At 40.2% G+C, this 26,767-nt stretch overlaps 1 protein-coding gene across 1 annotated transcript in view; it reads right to left on the bottom strand.

Moving 5' to 3' along the window:
* Window positions 1-26,767, bottom strand: part of SPTLC3 (serine palmitoyltransferase long chain base subunit 3) — a gene marked incomplete at its 5' end in the record, with an annotated part of 125,026 nt that overhangs the window by 54,265 nt on the left and 43,994 nt on the right. Inside the window, 2 exons of the mRNA XM_079945537.1 lie at window positions 19,748-19,841; window positions 22,309-22,433. Of these exons, the coding sequence (XP_079801663.1) occupies window positions 19,748-19,841; window positions 22,309-22,433 (219 nt within the window). The remainder of the gene's footprint in view (window positions 1-19,747; window positions 19,842-22,308; window positions 22,434-26,767) is intronic.

Genomic DNA, 26,767 nt, shown 5'->3' with positions numbered 1-26,767 from the left:
ATTTACAAGTTTTTATACAGAAATGACACACGGTGAGTGTGACTCCGATGCTATAGTAATAAAAGCAAACCCAGACTCCAGAGAGTGGGCACAGAGGGAGCCGACCTCCACATAACAAAGGCCTCATACGACAAAGCCATAGCAGCCAACATCGTTCTCAATGGTGAAAAACTGAAAGCATTTCCTCTAAGATCAAGAACAAGACAAGGATGTCCACACTCACCACTATTATTCAACATAGTTTTGGAAATCCTAGCCACGGCAATCAGAGAAGAAAAAGAAATAAAAGGAATACAAATTGGAAAAGAAGAAGTAAAACTGTCACCGTTTGCAGATGACATGATACTATACATAGAGAATCCTAAAGATGCCACCAGAAAACTACCAGAGCTAAGTAATGAATGTGGTAAAGTTGCAGGATACAAAATCAATGCACAGAAATCTCTTGCATTTCTATACACTAATGATGAAAAATCTGAAAGAGAAATTAAGGAAACACTACCATATACCATTGCAACAAAAAGAATACAATACCTAGGAATAAACCTAGCTAAGGAGACAAAAGACCTGTATTCAGAAAACTATAAGACACTGATGAAAGAAATCAAAGATGACACAAACAGATGGAGAGATATACCATGTTTTTGGATTGGAAGAATTGGTATTGTGAAAATGACTATACTACCCAAAGCAATCTACAGATTCAATGCAATCCCTATCAAATTACCAAATGGCATTTTTTACAGAACTAGAACAAAAAATCTTAAAATTTGTATGGAAACACAAAAGACCTCGAATAGCCAAAGCAATCTTGAGGGAAAAAAACAGAGCTGGAGGGCTTCCCTGGTGGCGCAGTGGTTGAGAGTCTACCTACCAATGCAGGGGACACAGGTTCGTGCCCCGGTCTGGGAAGATCCCACATGCCACAGAGCGGCTAGGCCCATGAGTCATGGCTGCTGAGCCTGTGCGTCCAGAGCCTGTGCTCCGCAACGGGAGAGGCCACAATGGTGAGAGGCCCGCGTACCACACAAAAACAGAAAAAAAAAAAAACAAACAAACAAGAAAACAGAGCTGGAGGAATCAGCCTCCCTGACTTCAGACTATACTACAAAGCTACAGTTATCAAGACAATATGGTACTGGCACAAAAACAGAAATATAGATCAATGGAACAGGAAGCCCAGAGATAAACCCACGTACCTATGGTCAACTAATCTATGACAAAGGAGGCAAGGATATACAATGGAGAAAAGGCAGTCTCTTCAGTAAGTGGTGCTGGGAAAACTGGACAGCTACATGTAAAAGAATGAAATTAGAACACTCCCTAACACCATATACAAAAATAAACTCAAAAGCAAACCCAGTGAACTAAATTAGCAGTCACTTAAAAGTGAATATTCTAAGGTTTTTGAAAATCTATACATGCAGAGATTATTGTACTGTTTATGCAATCAAGAGGGTCACATACATGTTAGAGCCTGAGTTTGGGAGTTTAAATGAACCCCACTAAAGAGGTAAATTTCTCTCCATTCTTTTAATATCAGGCAGGACAGAAAACAAGCCTGCAAAAGACCTTGATGTGTTTTTTGTATTTTGCAGATGGCAGTAACTCATCGTGTTTGTCATGAATGGAGAGTTCGATGAGGAGAAGCTTTTAGCGGAACTTCAGAAAACCCTCAGTGTCCACACACTGGGATCCTTGAGCAAAGGGAAGATCAATCAGCCATTGTTCTGTCATGGGAGACAAACTCACTAACCTCTTAGAATCACAGAAGCTAGACAGAGAAAGATATGACTTCACTCACTGTGGGATTCTGGACCCATGTTAACATCTGGTAGTTTCTGATTTTTAGGTCCTTGCTCTATAATTCTACAGTGTGTGGGTCACAGACCTATAGGATTCAGGGGATTGTGGTTTATGTTCTTGCAGGCCTTATGAGGTTCTACAGTTTCAGCAAATCACATGCTAACATCTGCAAGGGATTTTCAAATAATGATGCTTATTAAAGCACTTATACCCGCATTATGTTAATCCTCATGACACCTCTGAACGATTAGGTTTTGGTTTTTTTTTTTCAGATAAGCAAACTCATGCCAGAAGGTTTGTAAAACCAATAACAACTGAAAAAAAAAAAAAAAAGACCCTAAGCCCAAACAAACCAGCTTCTTGTTGGAGTATACAGAAAATCCTGAGATACAGAAATTAAAAGAATACAGTTGATGCCATCAAGATGCACTCACACAGTGCTAACTGTACCATCATGTTACAAAGTTATAATGACACACTGTGGATTTGTAATCACCACAAATTTGAGTACCAACAACGCCTTAGACATTATTCACCACCAAGTCTGGCTCATCGAGGCGGGGTCCTTTGGTTTGTGACGGGCTGAGAGGAGGGAGCTGGCATGGTGGGTGATGAGACATGGCCTGGGGTCCACGTTCTGGTGCAAAGCAGCCCTGGTTTGTCACGGGTTAGGGAATTACTAAATCCCAGGGAGAGTCCAGCTATGTGCCCAAAGCTCCAATCAGGCTTAGGTGACAATGACGCTCTGCGAGCCTGTTCCTGCACCTGTCCTTAAATTCAAAACCCTCATAATGTCAGCAAGCCTCCGGGATCTGTGGAAACTACACATACAGTCTTGTGAGAAGAGAGCCCAAGTCAACAAAGAAGCCGTAACCTTCTCAGAAGGGAGGTTGGTGTAGTTCAAAAAGTGTCTTCCTAAAGATAAGAACTAGGTCTCTGGCTTCTTTCTTACTTTCCTGTACAGCAAAAACACTGTTTCTCCTGCCTCAGCTGCCTCTTTCCTCATCTCTTGTGCAACTGAGCTTTTGTTGAGACACGAGAACTTGGCCATCCCTCCCTGCCCTGCCCTGCTCTCCATCTAGGGCCCGTGTTCAGGGCTGAAGGGCAGCCTCCACTTTCCTTGTGCTGCCCAGTGTGCTTGCTGGTTCACCCTCATCGCTCAGAGCTCCAGCAAACCTGCCTCCACCTGCATTTAGATATGTCCTCTTGTTCCCTGCTCCGTGGGCTTCTTGCCAAAATCTTTTCATGCCTACACAGGATAGACACTCAACAGCTATTTCTTAAGTGAAAAGATGTTTGGATGATGAAGAAATACTACTTGTTACTCTAATTCCTTGCCCTCCCCCCATCTTTTTCCTGTTCTTCGTGTTCCTTCAGGGATAATCAGTTTCATCCTTCAATATTGAGCCCAAATGTGAACTATTAAGCAGTAGGTACTTAAACAACTGTGAATGATGATAAACTATTCTTATTTTTAAGATGGTTTGTGGGGAACTGCCCCCTTGTGTAGCCTTTGGGGGAAAACATAATCATAATGTCCAGTTCTGGCCAGCAAAGCAAATATTTCTCTCAAAGTGACATTTATAGAGTCTCCTCCATGAGATCAATGAGGGCATTTCTGATGCATTGAAAAATGGGTGTGGGACTTCCCTGGTGGCGCAGTGGACAAGACTGCACTCCCAATACAGGGGGCATGGGTTCGATCCCTGTTCAGGGAACTAAATCCCACATGCATGCCACAACTAAGAGTTTGCATGCCACAACTAAGGAGCCCACCTGATACAACTAAGACCTGGCACAACCAAATAAATAAATAAATATTTTAAAAAAGTTTTAAAAAAGAAAGAAAAATGGGTGCCTTCAGTTTTGCAAGGCAGTTTGGATACATACTTTGGTTCAGGTCTTCTGAATGGGTCTGCAAATATGTTTGCAGGTGTCACGTGGCCTTTTGTAGGTCAAAGAAGCAAGGTGAGCTTCCTGGAAGTAGGCAAAAGGCAGCTGGGAGCAGAGGAGCTGGGCTGGGCAGAGGATGAGGTAGGTGCTAGGGGCAGGGCCTACTTACCCAGGGGAGAGGGTCATCCCAGAAATTTCTGGCCTTGGGCACATGAGGTGAAGAATGGGTAGAGCCTAATGCATGGGGACAGAGTGTCCCATGAACTCAGACTCTGGGCCTGATGAAGCATGGAGGGCTCTGATCCTTAGAGAACGGCCTGTGGGACTAGACAGAATGCTGAATAGGATCCCTGGGGAGTGGGGTCAGTGCAGGAAGGTGAGCCTTGATTCAGGGAGCACTGTGGGAGCCCAGAGCTCAGCACCTGGATCCTGTGTCTCAAGTCAGGATGCAGTCAAGGGCGCCCAGTGAATGCTGGCTGCGTCCGCCTAACCCAACTGCCCTGACCCGGGACAGTTGCATGGGAGATGGAGGCATCACTCTACCATCTGGGGGAGGCAGGGGGTGGAAAGGAGATCAAAGTTCATTGTGTTTAGAAGTTGGAACTCTGAAGTCAGACCTCCTCTATTTAAATCCCAGCTCTGCCTCTTTCCAGCTGTCTCTAAACAAGTCACCTCACCACTTTGTGCCTCTTTCTTCATCTGTAAAAAGGGGATAATCGGTAGGTGACTTGTTGTGAAGTTGGAGCTAAAAGGAGTGAGTGCATGTGAAAGTTTCATTACAACAAGGGTTGAATACTCTTACTGTTCAAAGATATAGGGGCAATTGCTTCATTTGTTAAACAACCTAGTTCAGGAGTCTTGAGATTGAAAATGTTGTGGCTTGTAAAGTAATCTAAGTGATGTTTATAGGTTTGACCTTCCACTCAAATGACACTCATGAGCCCTCACTCCGCAGAAGAGGTAGGGCTCAGAGTTTTCCCACAAACACTGCATCCTTTGTTCTTCTTCCTCTTGGCCTTTAAATGCCTCTAGATAGAATCCTGGTTCTTCCTCTCCACTTTTTTTCCCCCTAAACCACTCCAAATTCTTGGCCTGCTCATTCCTCTGACCTTATGGCAACTCTCCTAGCTCAAAAGACTGCTTCTCCTCTTCAAGACCAGCTCAAGAAGCCCTTTGTGACTCACTTGAGTCCAGAGATGACCTACAGCCTTGCTGCTCCAAGTACAGTCTTGTACCAGCCACATCAGTATCGCCTGGGAGTTTGTCAGAAATGCAGGTGCTCAGGCCCCCGCCCAGAACCACCAAATCCAAGTCTGCATTTCAACAAGAACCCCCATGGTGACTCCTTGTACCTTAAAGACTGGGAAACATGGTTCTAGGATCTACATCGTAAGCATTTACCAGTAAAGTGAGCAGTTACAGGAAAAAAATAACTCAGTTCTGATTTCCCCAAATCTCTGAAAGAAGTGGTTGACCTTTCCAGAGAGTTAAAATTCGCCCAGGGTTTGAGGTCCTTGAATTCTCAGGGTGCTAATATACTCAGCCCAGAGGACATGTTTAGCAAAGGCCGCCGGGTACCCCACGGTGCTTGGACCCATTTCCTCGATGCACCAGAATCATGAAGGAGACCAAGCCTGTGGGTCCCTGGTTGGAGATGATGCCTCGGCTTGTGCTGTAAAATGGCTGGAGAGTCTGTCTTGTGGTACCAATGAGTCACAAAGGCAAACTAAGGGTTGGCTATTTCCCTGAAGCTGCCCAAAGTAGAAAGTGCAAGGAGATATTCTCAGCACGTAGCCAGAGGCTTTCAGAGGCCAAACTTCAGCTTCTGAGTTAAGATTCATGTTACTAACAGGATAAGGCATCATGCTAGATTGATTTTCACACAAGAACCCACAGCTCTCTGTGTTCTACATGTGGTCTGGCAGTAGCCGGACTTAGCGAGTGGGTAAGAGTGCCGTCTAGAGCTGTCCAGGTACCTGAATCCTCTCAGCCCAGCTCCTTATTGCAGACACAGGCAATTCTTTGTCCAAGACATATTTTTCTGGCTGTGGGAGCATACTCAGCCTGAGTCAGGACAGCCCTCAACCAACCACCAGCGGGCACTGGTGCATAAATACCCCAGTTCCCACCCCTCAGGTGGGATAACACTGAGACATGTCTATACTGGCACCCAGAGTTTCCTAGTAAGCTTGAGCTCCAGGTGTTTACTGTGCTAACATGCTTGACAACACGCCCTTTATTGGCCACCTCCCCTGCTCTGTCTTCATCCCCTGCTTCTCTGCCTGCGTCCTGGGATCACTTCCTAAATAAACGACTTGCCTTCACATCCATGTCTCAGGTCTGCTCCTAGGGGAAATGAACCAAGACAAGAGCAACAGACTTGGGTTTGAATTTTGACTCTCACCACCATATGTCATGCGTGTGTCCTTGGGCAGGTCATTCAATCACTTTGAGCATTGTTTTCTCTTAATAGGTAGGAATAATGAAGAGAAACAGGAATCTGGATTTTTGTTCAATTTAAACGGTTGATTATATAAAGGGCTTAATGTAGTGCTTGGCAGCAGTGAACGCTGAATAAATGAGAGTTTGGATCTCAGTACAGTCGTCCCTTGGTATCCAGGGGGGATTGGTTTCAGGAGCCCCTGTGGACAGACGAATCTGCAGACGCTCAAGTCCTTTATATAAAATGGCATAGTGTTTGCGTATAACCTACGCACAACCTCCCATATACTTTAAATCATCTCTAGGCTATTTATAATACCTAATACAACGTAAATGCTGTGTAAGTAGCTGCCAGCATGCGATAAAGTTTTGCTTTTTGTAACTTTCTGGAATTTTTTTCCCAAATATTTTCCATCTGTAGTTGGTTGAATCTGGTGGATGTGGAACATGCAGAAATGGAGGGCTGACTGTAATTGTAACATTTGCAATCCAGGAAGAAATAATCCCTGGTGAGAAATTCTGCTAAAACTGCACTTCTGAGTTGTCTACTTTTCCTTAGAGAGTATAGCTTTTGTGTGTTCTGATTTTGTTCAGTTCCTCATTCTGATTTTGTGGGAAATAAAGAAATGATGAATAGCTTGAAGTTGTTGGTCAATCCAGGTCACATAGGATTCAAAGTTTATTATGATGGTCTGCAATGGTTTGACTCCACTTTGGGTATATTTTTCGCATACAGAATGCAAAAATTCAAGGGCCCAGAATTCTGATTTATTTACTATGGCTCTAAATAACAAGTGGGTATCCTCTAGTATTGATCTACGTAAAAATAGGACCTCTTCCCCCCACCAAAGTCAGGAGAGTATCCTTAAGATATAAGCAGAGGACACAGGTGGAGCAAAGTCCAGGAAAGCAGAGCAAGTGTGGTTGTATGAAATCCCATAATCCTGATGTTTAAGAACATTCCAGTTTAGGAAGCCATTCTTAAACTCCGTCTCATAAGTTATTAGCTCCCATCTGGGCCGGTTGCATGCCTCCTGCACACACAGGAAGGTAACTTTCATCTTCTCCAGATCCTTCAAAAAATCTCCACGTTATCATTTCGATCTGCATGGATATGTATTAAGGATTAAAGTATCATTGTTTACTGAGGTGTTTAGTATTATCCTGGGAATAGTAAAGCAAGAAAGAGCGCCAGCAGCAACTGATGCCTTAGCTATTAGGACTCCATTTAATTATCTTCCCCTCCATATGCCATCTCACCTCCAGGACCTCTCAAGTGAGAAGTCGTTTCAAGGACCCTGGAGCTAGCCTTGCTCTCAAAGGTGGCTGTTTCTGTGGTGTAAATACAACAGCAGGGAGAGCTGTTCATGTGTAAAAGTCCTGTTGAGCACATTAGTGAGTGAGAACAAGGGATCTGTGTACCCGAGAATGAAAGTGTATTAGTTTCTTACAGCTGCTGGAAAAAATTAACACAAACGTAGGGCTTTACGAAACACAAATTATCTTACAGTTCTGGAGGCCAAAACTCTGAAATGTGTCTTACTAGGCTAAAACCAAGTCGAGGTGCTTTCTTTTCTGGAAGCTGGGTCGGGGGGGACCCATTTCCTTGCTTTTTGCAGCTTCTAGAGGCTTCTGGCATTCATTGGCTGTGGTTTCTTTGATCTCCAAAGCCAGCAATGGCTTGAAGTTTTTCTCACGTGGCATCACTCTGACACTCACTCTTCTGTTTCCCTTTTCCACATTTAAGGACGTTGTGATTACCCTGGACCCTGTGCAATCTCTTTATTTTAAGATTATCCGAGTAGCAACCTGAATTCCATCTGGATCCTTCATTCCCCTTTATCACAAAATATAATATGGTCATAGGCTCTGGGGATTAAGACACAGGCATGTTGGGGGACCATTATTCTACCTCCCACAGAGAACTAAAGAGCCACAGCAGTTCATGCATAACAGAATGTCATGGATTAAATGATGGACTCTGACCCTCACCGCATGCTATTCTTAATTGGGAAAAGCAGGATTTGTACAGACAGTGCCAGGCTTCACCACTGAGGGGCTCTATGATCTTGGACAGGTATTCAACAACCTATTTAGGCCTGAATCTCCTCACCTGTAAATGAGGACCGTCCACAGGGTTAAATAAATACATAAAAGAAGGTTATTAGCTCAGCATCTGGCACAGAGTAAATTCTCAATAAGTGCTATTTGCTGGTATAAAATAACCACAGCAAACACGTATTGTAAAGATATAGATAAAAACTGTTATCTGTCCTCTGGGGGTATAAAGAGAGAGCATGAGGATTAAGTTACTGAGTGTTTTAAGAGATGTGTAAAATTGGAAGATAAAATGAAATCCTTGACTTATAATTTCGGCAAAGGGTTAAGGAATTACAATTTTGTCTGAAAATAATTTCAAACTTAACAAAAATATTTGCAAGAATAAGAATACTACAAAGAACACCCAGATACATTTTACTCAGATTCATCTATTAACACTGAATCCCATTTACTTTATCATTCTATCATCTATCTATTATCTATCTATCTACCTATCTACCTAACTATCTATCATCTATCTATCTATCTATCATCATCATCATCTCTATAGAATTTCCAAGGGAAGACTGGTGAATGGTACAATTTGGGCCGAATTCCAAATGATAAATCCAGATAGAGAAGGTGAGATATTGCGATTTGTAATAAGAAATGATGTATTTGGTCTTCACCCGCTACACTGTTCCTGGCACATAGCTCCTAAAACACTTAGAATTTCCTACGTGCCGAAAGCTATATTGGTGTCTTTTGTTATGTTAATGAGGTGACTTTTGGAAAGCACCTGAGGATGGTGGCTGGTTGCCAGGGGAACTGACCAGTGATTAGAGGGTTGGAATTTTCAGTCTTTCCTTCCAATCTCTGGGGAGGGTTAGGGGCTGGAGATTGAGTTCAATCACCAATGGCCAATGGCCAATGATTTAATCAATTGTGCCAATGAGACCTCCATAAGCCCTCAGAAGGATGGGGTTCAGAGAGCTTCTGGGTTGATGAAACAAACCTGGAGATTCAGGGAGAGGTTGTGGAAGCTCCTGCATGCTTTCCCACCCACCTTGCCCTGTGCATCTCTTCCATCTGGCTGTTACTGAGTTATAACCTTTTATAGTTAGCTGATAATCTAGTAAGTAAACTAGTTTCCTGAGTTTTGTGAACTGCTCTAGCAAATTAGTTGAACCTAAAGGAGAGGGTGATGGGAACTTCTGATTTTTAGCTGGTCACTCAGAAACACAGGTGACAACCTGGACGTGAGATTGGCATCTGAAATGGGGACAGACCTGTGGAGTCTGATGCCGTCACCAGGTAGATAGTATCAGAATTAAGTTTAATTGTTGGATGCCCAGCTAGTGTTGCAGAATTTCTTGGTGGTGTAGAGAACCCCACACACATTCAAATTGGTTCCTGAATCATTAAAGGGATAAGAGAACTGCTTTGAGGAGAGCTGATCTTTACAATCCATAAAGACACATCTTTTCCATCTGATGCTGTTCAAAGTTTTAACTCAAAGTTGCTTGTATCTCTGTTTTCATCTCCCCTGGACACCTGGGAGGGCTACTAAATGCTGTGAGCAAAGCTAATCCCTCCAAGGGACAGCATGGCACACAGCAGAACAGACACTTTTCCTTGCTTCTTGAAGTACATACATCTTGGCTTATATACATGTCTTTGTGGCTCTACATTAACTGGCCAAGGAAGGCCTTAATTTTAAGGCTCTTCTCCAGTAGTTCAGCCCCACACTCAGGACACGTTTGGGGGTCTTGCTATCTTTGCACACTGCAGATTAGTCTTCTGTTTGAAACGTCCTTTCCCTCACCCCTGATTAGAATTCTCCCAATCCTTCAAAGTCTATGGCAAATGCTATGCATTTCATGCAATCCCCTTAATGAGATGACCTCTGCATTCTTCTGGGTCACCATAATGTTCTCTACTATCCCTTAGTGGCACTGGTGATGACCATGACGAGGATAATAATAATCATAATAACACAGCAGGTACAAACAATTCAGTAGTTTCTATTACCAGGTATTGTGCTAAGCACTTTATATTCCTTCTCCAGCATACCATGAATCAGGCATCATAATAGAGATTATTTTTGGAATTAGTAAATAGAGATCCAAGAAGGTTAAGTAATTTTCCTAGGACCACATGATAATAGGCTATAGAACAAGGACACTAACGTTTGGATCAAGGCCTATACTTTTTAGAAAAAATACCAAATTGATGGTTTTAAATTTATATATGCTGTATGATAATTAACAAGTTAGGAAAATTTATTTACAAGGAAATGTATAGATCTTAAGTACACAATGCAATGAATTTTAATAAGAACGTGAGCATCACCCTACTCAAAATAACAACATTTCTATCACCCCAGAAAGTTTTTCATGCCTCTTCTTACCAATTTTCCTCCCCTACAAGGAGAGGCTAGTATTGTTGTGACTTATATCACCACAGAGTTGTTTTATCTGGTTTGAGTTTTCTATAAGCAAATTCATACTGTGTGTACTCTTTTGTATATGGTTTATTTAATTAAAAATGATGTTTCTTGAGAGTCATCCACTTTGTATCAGTAGTTTATTCCTTTTTTATGTAGAATTGTCTTCTATTATATGAATAAGGCTTTTTTTTTCTATTCTCCTATTGATAGATATTTGGGTTGTTTCCAGTTTTGAACTTTTATGAATAAAGTTCCTATGAAACAGTCTTGCACAAAACTTTTAGTGGACATATGCTTTCATTTTCCTGGGAATTCTGAGCTGTGGGATTTCTGGGTCATAGCATAGGGATGTGTTTAGCTTTACAAGATTTGCCAAAGGGTTTTCTAAACGAGTTGTGCCACTTACACTCCAGTTATGGGATGGGTGAGTGTTCTAATTGCTCCACACCTCTGATAACATTTGATGTTGTCATCTTTTGGATTTTAACTATTCCAGTGGATGTGAAAATGTACATTTGTCAAAGCCTTTACTCTTAACCACTGCGCGATACCACATGGCCCTTTTTCGCTTCAACCCATGGTAATTACTTTTGTATATATCTGCTCCTCCTACTAGATTGTAAGCTCTCAGTTAGCTAAGTTATTACCTTATCATTTTTATAGTTCTCCAAAGCCCTAACATAGTGCCTGAATCAGAAAGTTGTTCGATAAGTGCTTAGTGAGTTTTGGCTTAGAACACTTTTTCTGCATTTTGTGACTCCCTTTACCAACTTTAGACCAGGAGTATAAAAAAGTGCTCATCATGGTGACAGGAAGCCTGAGGATAGTTAATGTGACAATGTGTGTCTGGTGATATATCTCCGGGTATACTGGCAAGATCTAGGGTCAGCTTAGACTAAATGAGGTTAGAAAATAACCTTATATTAGGGCTTATATCCCTCACTATGCATCAGAATCACGTGGGGAACTCTGAAGAACTGCAGCTGCCTTGGTCCCAACCTGAGTATTTGAATTCACTTGGTCTGTAGGACGACCGAGTCATTGACCTTTCATAGATATTCTTAGATGTTTCTATTGTGCAACTAGGACTGTGACATTCCATTGCCCTCAGTAGAATTGAGTGAAGAAATGAGTGGCTGCCATTGATAGATGTTTCTCTCCAAGAGTGAGATCATCACGTTTAATCATATCCATGGATGCAGCTACAGTTGAATAATTATCCACTATTTCCTTTATCCTTCCTCAAGAAGACAGAATTTTTGATCACCAATTACCCGCCTTGCCAAAGAATCAAAAAGCATAGCACACTGTGCTAATGTCAAAAGCATTTTCCTTCATCTCCTAATAAATTCATTTTTTGAACCCCTGAAAGATGTCTACTCCAAATATGAATTCCCAGCACTGTGAAGATAATTTGAATCTGGATGTGACAATTGATGATAAATGAAGAAAAAGAAACAGAACTGGAGGAACTAAACTTGGCTTATCAGAGATGAAAGCAAAGACTGAGTGGTTGATGTAACATTAAGAAATGGAGTCAACATATTTTGAATTAGCATTGAGCTAATGGTCAGAGTTGAGCTGTAGGTCTGAGGGGCCTCAAGTTTGGTTCTTGCAGAGTTACTGGCCCTGAACTTCACTCCAGAGTGTTCTTCTCACACAGCCGCTGAAGGGGGTTCAGTAAAGGCATAACCAGAACTCACCCCACTCAGTGAGAGGAAATTTTTCATCAGAATAACTCTACAAGTTGGAAAAGGGGGGTCACTTTGGAATGCTCCCATGCACTGGTTTTCCTCTCCTGGGGGATAATTGTTTTACGGTTTGAGGTTTCTGTGAGGTGGGCATAACAGAACTGGAACAATTCTTCCTCACTTCTTTGTTTTCTTCTTCTCACTTCAATCTTTGTTACTTCCTTGGAGAATGAAGGGAGAGTGCCAAGGAAGAGGAACAGGGAAAAGTAGAGGGGGAGGGAAAGCAGGAGAGAATAGCAGTGAGAAAGAAGAGAGAGAAAACAAGTGTGTGTGTGTGTGTGTGTGTGTGTGTGTGTGTGTGGACACATGCATGCACACAGAAAGAAAGGAGAGTTCTGATGACAGTAATAAAGAATTAGGATCAGGAACTTTGAACTAGGAGGATCCTTACACATCATATAGTTGAACACCTTCATTTTACAGTTGGAAAACTGAGTACAAGAAAGAGGAAAGGATTTACACAAGGTGATGCAAAAAGTCAGGGGCAGAGCTGGACGAGAGAACTCAGGTGTTCACCACCACCTCCTTCTAAGTATTTCCTAATATTTCCCATGCTGCCTTGACCTCATCACAAAACCTCACACCCAGGAGCCTGAAAGGGCACTGCAATGACACTGACTAGATGGTTTGTGTGTGTGTGCGGGGGGCGGGGAGTTGGGATAGTGAAAGGAGGCGTTTAGGCTAAGGAACAAGATCACTTTTTACCTGACTATAACTTAAAACTTAAGTCTTCACATGGAAACAACCTAAATGTCCATTGACAGATGAATGGATAAAGAAGATATTGTGCGGCTACCAGTGTCTGCTGCGTAGAAAGAGTTCCACTGGTGCCTGGTCCCCAGGGAACTCCGCCTCTTCGGGGGAGTCTCCAACACCAACAGCTGTGCGGATGACAGGCTCTTGGTGCTCCAGCTAGGCTTCAGGGCTGTGCCTCTGAGGTGGGAGAGCCAAGTTCAGGACATTGGTCCACCAGAGACCTCCCAGCTCCATGTAATATTGAACGGTGAAAATCACCCAGAGATCTCCATCTCAACACCAAGACCAGCTCCCCTCAATGACCAGCAAGCTACAGTGCTGGACACACTATGCCAAACAACTAGCAAGAGAGGAACACAACCACACCCATTAGCAGAGAGGCTGCCTAAAATCATAATAATGTCACAGACACACCAAAACACACCACCAGACGTGGACCTGCCTACCAGAAAGACAACATCCAGCCTCATCCACCAGAACACAGGCACTAGTCCCCTCAACCAGGAAGCCTACACAACACACTGAACCAACCTTAGCCACTGGGGGCAGACACCAAAAACAATGGGAACTACAAATCTTCAGTCTGTGAGAAGGAGACCACAAATACCATAAGTTAAGCAAAATGAGAAGACAAAGAAACACACAGCAGATGAAGGAGCAAGGTAAAAACCCACCAGACCAACCAAATGAAGAGGAAATAGGCAGTCTACCTGAAAAAGAATTCAGAATAATAATAGTAAACATGATCCAAAATCGTGGAAATAGAATGGAGAAAATATAAGAAATGGTTAACAAGGAGCTAGAAGAACTAAAGAGCAAACAAAGAATCATGAAAAACACAATAAATGAAATTAAAAATTCTCTAGAAGGAATCAATAGCAGAATAACTGAAGTAGAAGAATGGATAAGTAACCTGGAAGATAAATTGTGGAAATAACTACTGCAGAGCAGAATAAAGAAAACAGAATGAAAAGAATTGAGGACAGTCTCAGAGACCTCTGGGACAACATTAAATGCACCAACATTCGAATTACAGGGGTCCCAGAAGAAGAAGAGAAAAAGAAATGGACTGAGAAAATATTTGAAGAGATTATAGTTGAAAACTTCCCTAATATGGGTAAGGAAATAGTTAATCAAGTCCAGGAAGCACAGAGAGTCCCATATAGGATAAATTCAAGGAGAAACATGCCAAGACACATGTTAATCAAACTATCAAAAATTAAATACAAAGAAAAAATATTAAAAGCAACAAGGGAAAAACAACAAATAACATACAAGGGAATCCCCATAAAGTTAAGAGCTGATCTTTCAGCAGAAACTCTGCAAGCCAGAAGGGAGTGGCAGGACATATTTAAAGTGATGAAAGGGAGAAAACTACAACCAAGATTACTCTATCCAGCAAGGATCTCATTCAGATTTGATGGAGAAATTAAAACCTTTACAGACAAGCAAATGCTAAGATAACTCAGCATCACCAAACCAGCTTTACAACAAATGCTAAAGGAACTTCTCTAGGCAGGAAACAAAAGAGAAGGAAAAGACCTACAATAAGAAACCCAAAACAATTAAGAAAATGGTAATAGGAACATACATATCGATAATTACCTTAAATGTAAATGGATTAAATGCTCCAACCAAAAGACATAGACTGGCTGAGTGGATAAAAAACAACACCCATATATATTATGTCTACAAGAAAGCCACTTCAGACCTAGAGACACATACAGACTGAAAGTGAGGGGATGGAAAAAGATATTACATGCAAATCGAAACCAAAAGAAAGCTGGAGTAGCAATTCTCATATCAGACAAAATAGACTTTAAAATAAAGACTATTACAAGAGACAAAGAAGGACACTACATAGTGATCAAGGGATCAATCCAAGAAGAAGATATAACAATTGTAAATATTTATGCACCCAACATAGGAGCACCTCAATACATAAGGCAAATGCTAACAGCCATAAAAGGGGAAATTGACAGTAACACAATCATAGTAGGGGACTTTAACACCCCACTTTCACCAATGGACAGATCATCCAAAGTGAAAGTAAATAAGGAAACACAAGCTTTAAATGATACATTAAACAAGGTGGACTTAATTGATATTTATAGGACATTCCATCCAAAAACAACAGAATACACTTTCTTCTCAAGTGCTCATGGAACATTCTCCAGGATAGATCATATCTTGGGTCACAAGTCAAGCCTTAGTAAATTTAAGAAAATTGAAATTGTATCAAGTATCTTTTCTGACCACAATGCTATGAGACTAGATATCAATGACAGGAAAAAAATATGTAAAAAATACAAACACATGGAGGCTAAACAATACACTACTTAATAGCCAAGAGATGACTGAAGAAATCAAAGAGGAAATCAAAAAATACCTGGAAACAAATGACAATGAAAACACAACAACTCAAAACCTATGGGATGCAGTAAAGCAGTTCTAAGAGGTAAGATTATAGCAATACAATCCTACCTTAAGAAACAAGAAACATCTCAAATAAACAACCTAACCTTACACCTAAAGGAATTAGAGAAAGAAGAACAAAAAAACCCCAAAGTTAGGAGAAGGAAAGAAATCATAAAGATCAGATCAGAAATAAATAAAAAAGAAATGAAGGAAACAATAGCAAAGATCAATAAAACTAAAAGCTGGTTCTTTGAGAAGATAAACAAAATTGATAACCCATTACCACACTCATCAAGAAAAAAAAGGGAGAAGACTCAAGTCAATAGAATTAGAAATGAAAAAGGGGAAGTAACAACTGACACTGCAGAAATACAAAGGATCATGAGAGATTACTACAAGCAACTATATGCCAATAAAATGGACAGCCTGGAAGAACTGGACAATTCTTATAAAGGTTTAACCTTCCAAGACTGAACCAGGAAGAAATAGAAAATATGAACAGACCAATCACAAGCACTGAAATTGAAACTGTGACTAAAAACCTTCCAACAAACAAAAGCCCAGGACCAGATGACTTCACAGGCGAATTCTATCAAACATTTAGAGAAGAGCTGACACCTATTCTTCTCAAACTCTTTCAAAATATAGCAGAGGGAGGAACACTCCCAAACTCATTCTACGAGGCCACCATCACCTTGATACCAAAACCAGACAAAGATGTCACAAACAAAGAAAACTACAGACCAATATCACTGATGAACATAGACGCAAAAATCCTCAACAAAATACTAGCAAACAGAATCCAACAGCACATTAAAAAGATCATACACCATGACCAAGTGAGGTTTATCCCAGGAATGCAAGGATTCTTTGATATACACAAATCAATCAATGTGATACACCATATTAACAAATTGAAGGAGAAAACCATATGATCATCTCAATAGATGCAGAGAACGCGTTTGACAAAATTCAACACCCATTTATGATAAAAACTCTCCAGAAAGTAGGCATAGAGGGAACTTTCCTCAACATAATAAAGGCCATATATGACAAGCCCACAGCGAACATCGTCCTCAATGGTGAAAAACTGAAACCTTTTCCATTAAGATCCGGAACAAGACAAGGTTGTCCACTCTCACTACTATTATTCTACATAGTTTTGGAAGTTTTAACCACAGCAATCAGAGAAGAAAAAGAAATAAAAGGAATACAAACCAGAAAAGAAGAAGTAAAGCTGTCACTGTTTGCAGATGACATGATACTATACATAGAGAATCCTAAAGATGCCACCAGAAAACTACTAGAACTAATCAATGAATTTGGTAAAGTAGCAGGATACAAAATTAATGCACAGAAATCTCTTGCATTCCTATACACTAATGATGAAGAATCTGAAAGTGAAATTAAGAAAGCACTCCCATTTACCATTGCAACATAGAGAATAAAATACCTAGGAATAAACCTACCTAAGGAGATGAAAGACTTGTATGCAGAAAATTATAAGACATTGATGAAAGAAATTAAAGATGATACAAATAGATGGAGAGATATACCATGTTCTTGGATTGGAAGAGTCAACATTGTGAAAATGACTCTACTACCCAAAGCAATCTACAGATTCAATGCAATCCCTATCAAACTACCACTGGCAGTTTTCACAGAACGAGAACAAAAAATTTCACAATTTATATGGAAATACAAAAGACCCTGAATAGCCAATGCAATCTTGAGAAAGAAAAATGGAGCTGGAGGAATCAGCCTCCCTGACTTCAGACTATACTACAAAGCTACAGTAATCAAACAGTATGGTACTGGCACAAAAACAGAAAGATAGATCAATGGAACAGGATACAAAGCCCAGAGATAAACCCACGCACACGTGGTCACCTTATCTTTGATAAAGGAGGTAAGAATATACAGTGGAGAAAAGACAGCCTCTTCAATAAGTGGTGCTGGGAAAACTGGACAGCTACATGTATAAGAATGAAATTAGAACACTCCTTAACACCATACCCAAAAATAAACTTAGAGTGGTTTAGAGACCTAAATGTAAGGACAGACACTATCAAACTCTTAGAGGAAAACATAGGCAGAACACTCTATGGCATAAATCACAGCAAGATCCTTTTTGACCCACCTCCTAGAGAAAGGGAAATAAAAACAAAAAGAAACAAATGGGACCTAATGAAACTTAAAAGCTTTTGCACAGCAATGGAAACCATAAACAAGACGAAAAGACAACCTTCAGAATGGGAGAAAATATTTGCAAATGAAGCAACTGATAAAGGATTGATCTCCAAAATTTACAAGCAGCTCATGCAGCTCAATATCAAAAAAACAAACAACCCAATCCAAAAATGGGGAGAAGACCTCAATATACATTTCTCCTAAGAAGATATACAGATTTCCAACAAACACATGAAAGAATGTTCAACATCATTACTCATTAGAGAAATGCAATTCAAAACTACAATGCGATATCATCTCACGCTGGTCAGAATAGCCATCACCAAAAAATCTACAAACAATAAATGCTGGAGAGGGCTGTGGAGAAAAGGGAACCCTCATACACTGTTGGTAGGAATGTAAATTGATACAGCCACTATGGAGAACACTATGGAGGTTCCTTAAAAAACTAAAAATAGAACTACCATACGACCCAGCAATCCCACTACTGGGCATATACCCTGAGAAAACCATAATTCAAAAAGAGTCATGTTCCACAAAGATCATTGCAGCTCTATTTACAGTAGCCAGGACATGGAAGCAACCTAAGTGTCCATTAACAGTTGAATGGATAAAAAAGATGTGGCACATATATACAATGGAATATTACTCAGCCATAAAAAGAAACAAAATTGAGTTATTTGTAGTGTGGTGGATGGACCTAGAGTCTGTCCTACAGAATGAAGTAAGTCAGAAAGAGAAAAACTAATACTGTGTGTTAACACATATATATGGAATCTAAAAAAAAAAAAAAAAGTCATGAAGAACCTAGGGGCAAGACGGGAATAAAGATGCAGACCTACTAGAGAATGGACTTGAGGACACTGAGAGGGGGAAGGGTAAGCTGGGACCAAGTGAGAGAGTGGTAGTGTATATATGGACATATAAACAGTACCAGATGTAAAATAGATAGCTAGTGGGAAGCAGTCGCATAGCACAGGGAGATCACCTCCATGCTTTGTGACCAGCTTGACAGGTGGGAGTGTGGGAGATGCAAGAGGGAAGAGATATGGGGATATATGTATATGTATAACTGATTCACTTTGTTATAAAGCAGAAACTAACCCACCATTGTAAAGCAATTATACTCCAATAAAAGCGTTAAAAAAAAAAGAAGATATGGTGCATATACACAATGGAATACAACTCAGCCATAAAAAAGAATGAAATAATACCATTTGTAGCAATATGGATGCAACTAGAGATTATCATACTAAGTGAAGTAAGTCAAACAGAGAAAGAGAAATACCATACAATATCATTTATATGTGAAATCTAAAATATGACACAGATGAACATATCTACAAAACAGAGACAGACTCACAGACATAGAGAACAGACTTGTGGCCCTCCAAGGGGGAGGAGGAGTGGGGGAGGGGTGGACTGGGAGTTTGGGGTTAGTAGATGTAAACTATTATGTATAGAATGGATAAACAACAAGGTCCTACTGTACAGCACAGAGAACTACATTCAACATCCCGAGATAAACCATAATGGAAAAGAATATAAAAAAGAATGCATATATAAATGAGTTACTTTGCTGTACAGCAGAAATTGTCACAACATTGTAAATCAACTGTGCTTCAATGAAAAAATAAATTAAAAATAAACTTAATTCTTTAAACTTTCTCAAGGCAGAGTTACAAAAGAGGAGGCATTATCACACTTCTGATAATTACGTGCAGTCTAAGAGCTCAGTCATGGCTTCAGAGGCCGCGCTGGAAGATCACTAATGACAGAGACACTAATGTGTTTGGGTTACACTTAGCAATCTGGGTGTTTAATGCAGTTCAACCATTTGTTCCAGGTCACCAGAGGTTAACAAGCCAGTAGTGAGTATAAACATGACTGTGTTTCATTAGCTAAGCTCCCAGGTCGAAGAGCAAGGACTAAGCCCCATCAATAATCTTTACTTTTGTCTAGAAGCAAGAGGTATCTATTGGATAAAAGCACTGATACTCACTGTTGTGTTTGAAGATCCTTATGGTTGCACCCGAGAGTCGGGCCCCAAGCACAAGAGATGCATGGTTTAACTCATCGCTTAAAATGAGGCATCCCTGGTAGAAAACAAGCACATGAAACATAGGCCAATAAATAAAATGAAGGGAAAACAACATGTGGGAACAGGAACTCACTTTAAGATCTATAACACAGATTCTCCAAAACCCTCTTTAATTTTAAAAGTCCAAGAGTTTAAACTGGTGTCTTCGTGGATAAAATCCTCTAGAGCAATTTGCTGATGGAGTTGGGGATCTGTTAAGGGTTAACACCTTTTTGAAACATTTGCATATAGTTTTCAGCAGAGGAGGTCATCCAAGATCTTGGTTAAGCACCGGGTAGAGTCTAAAGGATTGATGGTTGGCAGGAAAACTAACATGATTTTGGGTGGGTTGTGGATTTGCTGAGGCTTTTCAGTCCCATGCTGGATTATTTGGAATGGTTTCGGGGCACTCTTGCTGGTAGGCAGGGATAATTTCTGCAAAACATTTCAAGCTCTTGTTTTCTGATTCTCATTCCCTACTATGTTAACATCCATGTAGACAGAGGCATCACTGCTTTACAGTTAAAAACTTTGCATCTGGAAAAGTATGGATGGCAATTCAGCCTGAGGCAAGGAGAGAAGGTCACTCTAATTTACTGCTTATATAAGTTACTGTTTGTAAAATTATTTTTCTTTATTAATTTAAAGATTTCTAAATTATGAAATTGCTCAAGTAGACTCAAAATGCAGAGACATGCAAAAAAATTAAAAATAAAGACCTTTATTTTATGGCCACCCAGAATCTTAGAGTTCTCCCTTATATTTTAGAAATCTCACACATGATACACTTTTAAGTTTTTGAGGCAAAGCCAGCAAAATTCTCACATCTCCATACCCCAGACATTGTGTGTGTATTTATAATTTTTTTTGGTGGACATTTGAGAGTTACTTGTAAACCTCATGATACCTCACCCTGAAATTCTTTAGCACGTGTCTACTAGGAAAAAGGACATGCTCCTACATGATCACAATGCAATTATCACACCTTTGAAATTAAACATTAATACAATGCTATCATCTAATACACAGTTCAAATCCAAATTTTTCCAACTGTCCTAAAAATGTCTTGATGCCTTTTACAGATGTTTCCTTTCCTATTTTTTTCAATGCAGAATCCAATCAAAGATCATACACTGCATTATATTAGTTGTCATGAGTCAGATTTTTAAAAACATAAATCTGATTATGGCATTTGCTTACTTAAAATGAACAAACCAACTCTTCATTTTTCTCCAGGAGAATTCCCAACACTCTAGCATGATTTATGCTATAAGGCTCTTTACAGTTTGGTAACTGCCTTCACCTCTGGTCTCTTCTTCGTCCACTCTCCTATGTTCTAATTCTTCCAAACCTCAGTGCTTCACACAGGCTGCTCACTCTTCCTTGTCTTAAGAAAATAACTTACTCATCTAAACAGATAAGTAACAGATTCTGTTCTCATGTCACCTACTTTGCACAAGCATCTCAGCCTTTCTCGAGAAGAGTTAGGGGACAACTCTTTTGTCCTTCCCCATTTACGGGCACCCCTTTTCTGTGGTATTTATTCTGTTACTTGGTGTGTTATTACCCCCATTAGAAACTACATGAATTTACAGGGCAAAGGTCTTGTTCGTCTCTGTATACTCTGTAACTTGCCTCATATGAGAACACAGTAGATTCTCAATAAGTGACTTATTGAATGAATAAAGGGACAAATAACAGAAGAAAAACGTTTTGTTAAAATAAATGCTTAATAAGCATTTGTTATGCTGAACATGGTGACTCGGGGGCCTAAAAATTTAATTGATTTTGTAAAACTGTCACTGAAGAGGAAGCTTGACTCCCATCTAGGGCTGCAATTCTATAACCAGATATCATGATGAAGAGATTTGCTGGACTCAGCTGGTACTTAGACAGGTTGGGACCTGGGACCTGGGACCCTTTGCTGCAATGCTTGTACCTGGACAAACCTCTTCATCTCCTTGTGCAACAAAATACAAAGAAACTATATGGGACTAAAATTAACTGTGTGCTTGTGCAGTTGGGGCAAATTATGGACAAGATTCAAAAAGACCAAAAAACCCAACTGCCACTTCTGAAGAGCCGGAAGCAAAAGCAGGGTACCGCATATGCCTCTTGCACACAACACCACCAAAGCGGTGGGCAAACCTCCTAAGCCACCCCTCTGGCCTTACCCTGGGACCTGCCCCTACCCTCACCCCATATGAGGAACTAGCTCGCCCCCCTCCTTGGGGGCGAGCTCCCCCGCTGCTGCAGCAGGGGCCCCAATAAAGCCTTGCCTGAATCTCTTGTCTGGCCTCTTATCAATTTCTATCAATTAAGGAGGCCAGGCATCCTGGTCGGTAACAGTACATGTATTCAAAAAGCTGAAGATCCAAGCCTAAGAAAAGAAACTTCTCAGTCATAAGTCTAACAAAGGACCTGCTCAGAGTTATGTCTTAGGAATAACACAGCAGAAGACAATTACGTTAACAAATTCTCACCTTTCCAACGAGTGCAGGGATATTCATTGAGTTTGTTGCAAATCCCATTCCAAAGACCATAGCAGCTTCTACATTCAGGAACTCAGCTACAAGGTCCTCCAACTCTTTATGTTTATCCAAGGTTCCTGCTCATGAAATGATAGGATGGGTGAGTCTCCTGTTCTCAACAAGTCCAAGATTGAAAACTCAAATTCCAGTGCTTACCCATTACCAAAAGACACATACAGGAGTGCACATAGCAGGTCTATTTGCCATAGGCCGAATCTAGAAACAACCCAAATAACCACACACTGTAGAACGGATCAATACATATACAGTAGAATTCAACACATCAGTGAGAAAAAACAAACTAATGTCCCACACAACAGCATGGAAAATCTCACAAACACGTGGTCGAGAGAAAAAAGTCAGACATGTATACACTCATACTGTATGAATCCATTTATATGAAATTTACGAACAGACAAAACTAACCTGTAGTGTTAGAAGTCAGGAAAGTGGTTTCTTTTGTTGAGAGCATGGAGAGAACTTTGAGATGCTCTGTTTTGTTTCTAGATCTGGGTGCTGGTTATGTGGGTATGTTTGTTTTGTGAAAATCCATTTTATACTTACGATTGGTGCACTTTTCTATATATATAATTTATAATGCAATAACATTTATAAAAAATGCCACAGTTCCTCTTTCTTTCCACCTTACATCCCACGAATAAGTAATTAAATTCTAACTCCCTCAGAGGGTTCCCGACACTCAAATGCAAACAGAGCTCATGACTTCCATACGTGCATTGAGCTATAATTTATTGAACCTTTGGAATGTGCTGGATTGCAAAGCCCACTATTTAGGTTATCTCATTTAATTTTAAGGGCCCAATAATGCAGGTATTATTACTTTACAGATAAGAAAACTGAAGTGGGAAGAGGTCACAGATAAAGAGCAACAGAGATACTCAAGTCTAACTCCAAAGTTCATATTTTTAAGACTCTACTACCTTTAAATGCTTACTCTCTGACCCCTTCTTATAAATAATCCCTCATGCCTTACTGAGAGTAAATACTAATGCTTCCCATAGTCTTGTTTGCCATCACTCTAACTTCTAGATCTATACTGTCCAATATGGTAGGCACCAACTACATATAGTTAGTGCAATAGAGGAACTGAGTTTTGAATTTTATTTAATTTTAGTGATTTTTTTCCAATAAACACAACTTTACTGTTTTGGTAGGATTATTTCCCACTTATTTCACTTTAACCAGTGAAAATTTGGTGTCTGAATTGACATGTACTGTAAGGGTAAAATACCCATCATTTTTTGAAGAGAGAACAAAAACAATAAAAATAATACAGTATAGTTCATTAATATTTCACTTATTGATTACATGGTTAAATGACAATACTTGGGATATATTGGATCACATAAAATGTATTATGACATTGTTTACCTGATTTTTTAAAACTTTTTAAAATGTGGCTACTAGAAAATTTTAAATTCCACGTGTCTTGCATTATATTTTTATTGGTCTAGATGATACACTTAAGAGAATAGAAAAAATGTATAGGTGGACAGGAATTTGTATCCATCCATATGCAGATTTAACTCAGATTTAAGTTAGAGGAATGTTGTTGGCATATTCAGGACTATTATAAACAAGCTTCTATTAATCTAAAGATTAACATATATTACTACAAAGCGGGATATCAGAATTTTATTTCAATTGGTAAATTAGCTTGCTTATTGAGCTCAAATGGTGAGGAGTTGAACTTTAGAAGGCATTGTATGGTGAGTTGAAGTTTTATTTTGCATTTAACATAAAAGAGAACATGAGATAGCCCATCTTTGCCCTTCCCCTCTTCTCACGCTGCTGGCTGGTGGTCTTTTTATCAAATCAGAATTCATTTATGCTCCAAACTGTCAGAAAACATAGTAAAACAAACATTCTAGCAGAGTCAATTGTATTCAAGATTTGGGGGTGGGGAATAGTTAGAAATTTAAATTGTAATTTAAAACTTTATTATCCAAGATACACTATAGTGTGAAAAGAGAAACTGAAATTTAAAGATAAAACGTGGGCACATAATCTTTTGCCAGATTTGTTTTTACCCAGCAGAGACTGCATTCCAAAGGGAACACCTCCAAGAACAGGTAATGAAAAGTCCACCGGCCTGGCCGTGAGGAGAACTGGTTCTGACCCCAGCTCTTCCACTAAACAGCTGGGTGGCCTCTGGCTGCCCCTTCCGGCAATTTCTGGAGAGACTGGGAGAGGTGCTGTTTTAGGCATCTTTGACCTTGGAAGTGGTCTTTCCTCCACCTAGAATGGTCTTCTGGCAGCTCCTAGTCACTCTTCGAGATCCACCTAACATGGCCTCTTTTCTCAGATGCAGTCTCAGCTTCCCCAGGCAAACTCGGTCATTTTCTCCTCTGAGGTCGCATAAGCCTCATCACATAATGATTATAGCACTTAGTAAGTTTCATTGGGGATGTTCATGGGGCCATCTTCTTTATTACAGAAAGAGCCCTTGGAGTGCAGATACTGGGTGTGCAGATACGGGCACTCCTATTGCAGTACTGACACGTAGTAGGTGCTTGCAACTCCTATTGCAGTACTGACATGTAGTAGGTGCTTGCTGAGTTGCATTCTGTCTTTTGATGGAGAAGGAGGCCAAGACTGAGGCTAGAGGAGGGGATGGCACAGGGAAAAAGGTCAAGAAGTCATGCGATGCCAGGGCAACAAGGCGACCAGGCAGTGAGCACCAGCTTGGAAACACCGATACCTGAAGAAGGTCTCCAGCAAGGATGGAGGGTGCCCAAACTTTGTTAACTTGGTAACTTTCCCCATGAGCCTTTCCTGCTCAGATGTCAGGGGACAACTGTGTCCTGGCCCAGTCACCCAGAAGTGCATGAGTCGACGTTCACGATGAATCTGCGTGATGTCTTCCTCCACCTACATCTTCCCCAAATCTGCCATTCCAAGGCCTTGTCTATGACAGTTACATCACTAAAAGTCCTTAGGATAATACAGGATGTCTTGTAAATGATTAAACAGCCAACCAACTAATTAGACATGGGTGTGTCTAAGAACAGTCTGAGGAATCCCCCTCTACGAGGTCTCTTTCATTATCTTGACTTAAAGAGAGGGAGAAGGTGGGGGAAAGCAGGTGACCAGATTAGGTCTCCAGAAACCAGCCTTCTTCTGGATTTCCAGTGGTCAGGTGGTTAGTAAAGTAATTTTCAAATATATCAGTTTCTACAAATGGATGTCTCACAGCTGGGTTACGAGTTGTCAGTTGTTTTGCATCTAGGGGCTTACCTTCAATTTGTAGAAAATAATAGTTCCCACTCCCAAACCCCATGATCATGGAGTTTCTCTGTTTAGTGTTCATAGCTCAGATTTCATCAACAGATATGAGAGATTCCCAGGATGGCTGGATATTTTCTACTCTAAGAAGCCATGCCTTGCAACGTTAGACTGGGCTGGTCTGGGATGGGGTGGGGTTTTTAAGGAAGAATAGATAATATGTCTCTTTCATATTAATGGACTGCTGCTTTCTGCCTCCTGTTCCTCAAATTCAAGAAATAAAAATGTAGGAATTAACACAACATTGTAAATCAACTATACTTCAATAAAAAATGTCAAAACTGAAAAAATATGTATAATTGAATCACTTTGTTGTACAGCAGAAATTAACACAACATTGTAAATCAACTATACTTCAATAAAAAATATTAAAACTGAAGAAAAAAGAAATGAAAATGTAGAAGGACCTTGGGGAAACAAAACTGTCACTAGAAACTTAACTAGCTTGTTTCCACCAACATTCAAGCCATACTCTGATTGAATGGAGATGCCTGAGTCCTGTCAAGTTTGCCCTTGGTGGTCTGAGTACTTGAGGACTTCTAGAAATCATATTCAACATTTTGTTGCTGACATATAACTGTGGGCCTTTTTTTTAAATCTCAAGAAAGCAGAGCTATAGTTCTAACTGAAGGTACAAATATATCCACAATAATCTTTATTTCTCTGTGACTTTTGTTTTTTCTTTAGTCTCTGAAAGTCACATATAGGCTGGTGAGAATGGATCTCCGAATTTCAGTGTTGTGCATATGTTGACACTTGTTCTTATCCTGAAGGTTTATTTATCCAGTGGATACTGAAAATCTGCTTTGTGAATAAAAGAATAAATACAAGCTGGGTGTATCCTCTTGCCAGATCTCTCAGCAGTATTTTCACGTGCCAAGCACAGGGTATGCCACCATCAGTCAAATCAATAAAAATCAGACTCAGGAAAAAGTAGCAATATTATGTTTATGAACTCTACATTTCAGCTGATTTTTTACTGAGATCGGCCTTCATATTGACACTGATTAATAGTAAAGGGTGTAGGTATTATTAACAAGCCTGTTTCACAACCACCTATTCTTCCTGTGTAGCACATGTGAAGACTAATTTCCAAACTGTAACA

This window comes from Stenella coeruleoalba (genome assembly GCF_951394435.1).
Source record: "Stenella coeruleoalba genome assembly, chromosome: 15".
Lineage (NCBI taxonomy): Eukaryota > Metazoa > Chordata > Mammalia > Artiodactyla > Delphinidae > Stenella > Stenella coeruleoalba.
The sequence above is the reverse complement of the archived record's forward strand: the minus strand, read 5'-3'. Positions and strand labels throughout refer to the sequence as shown.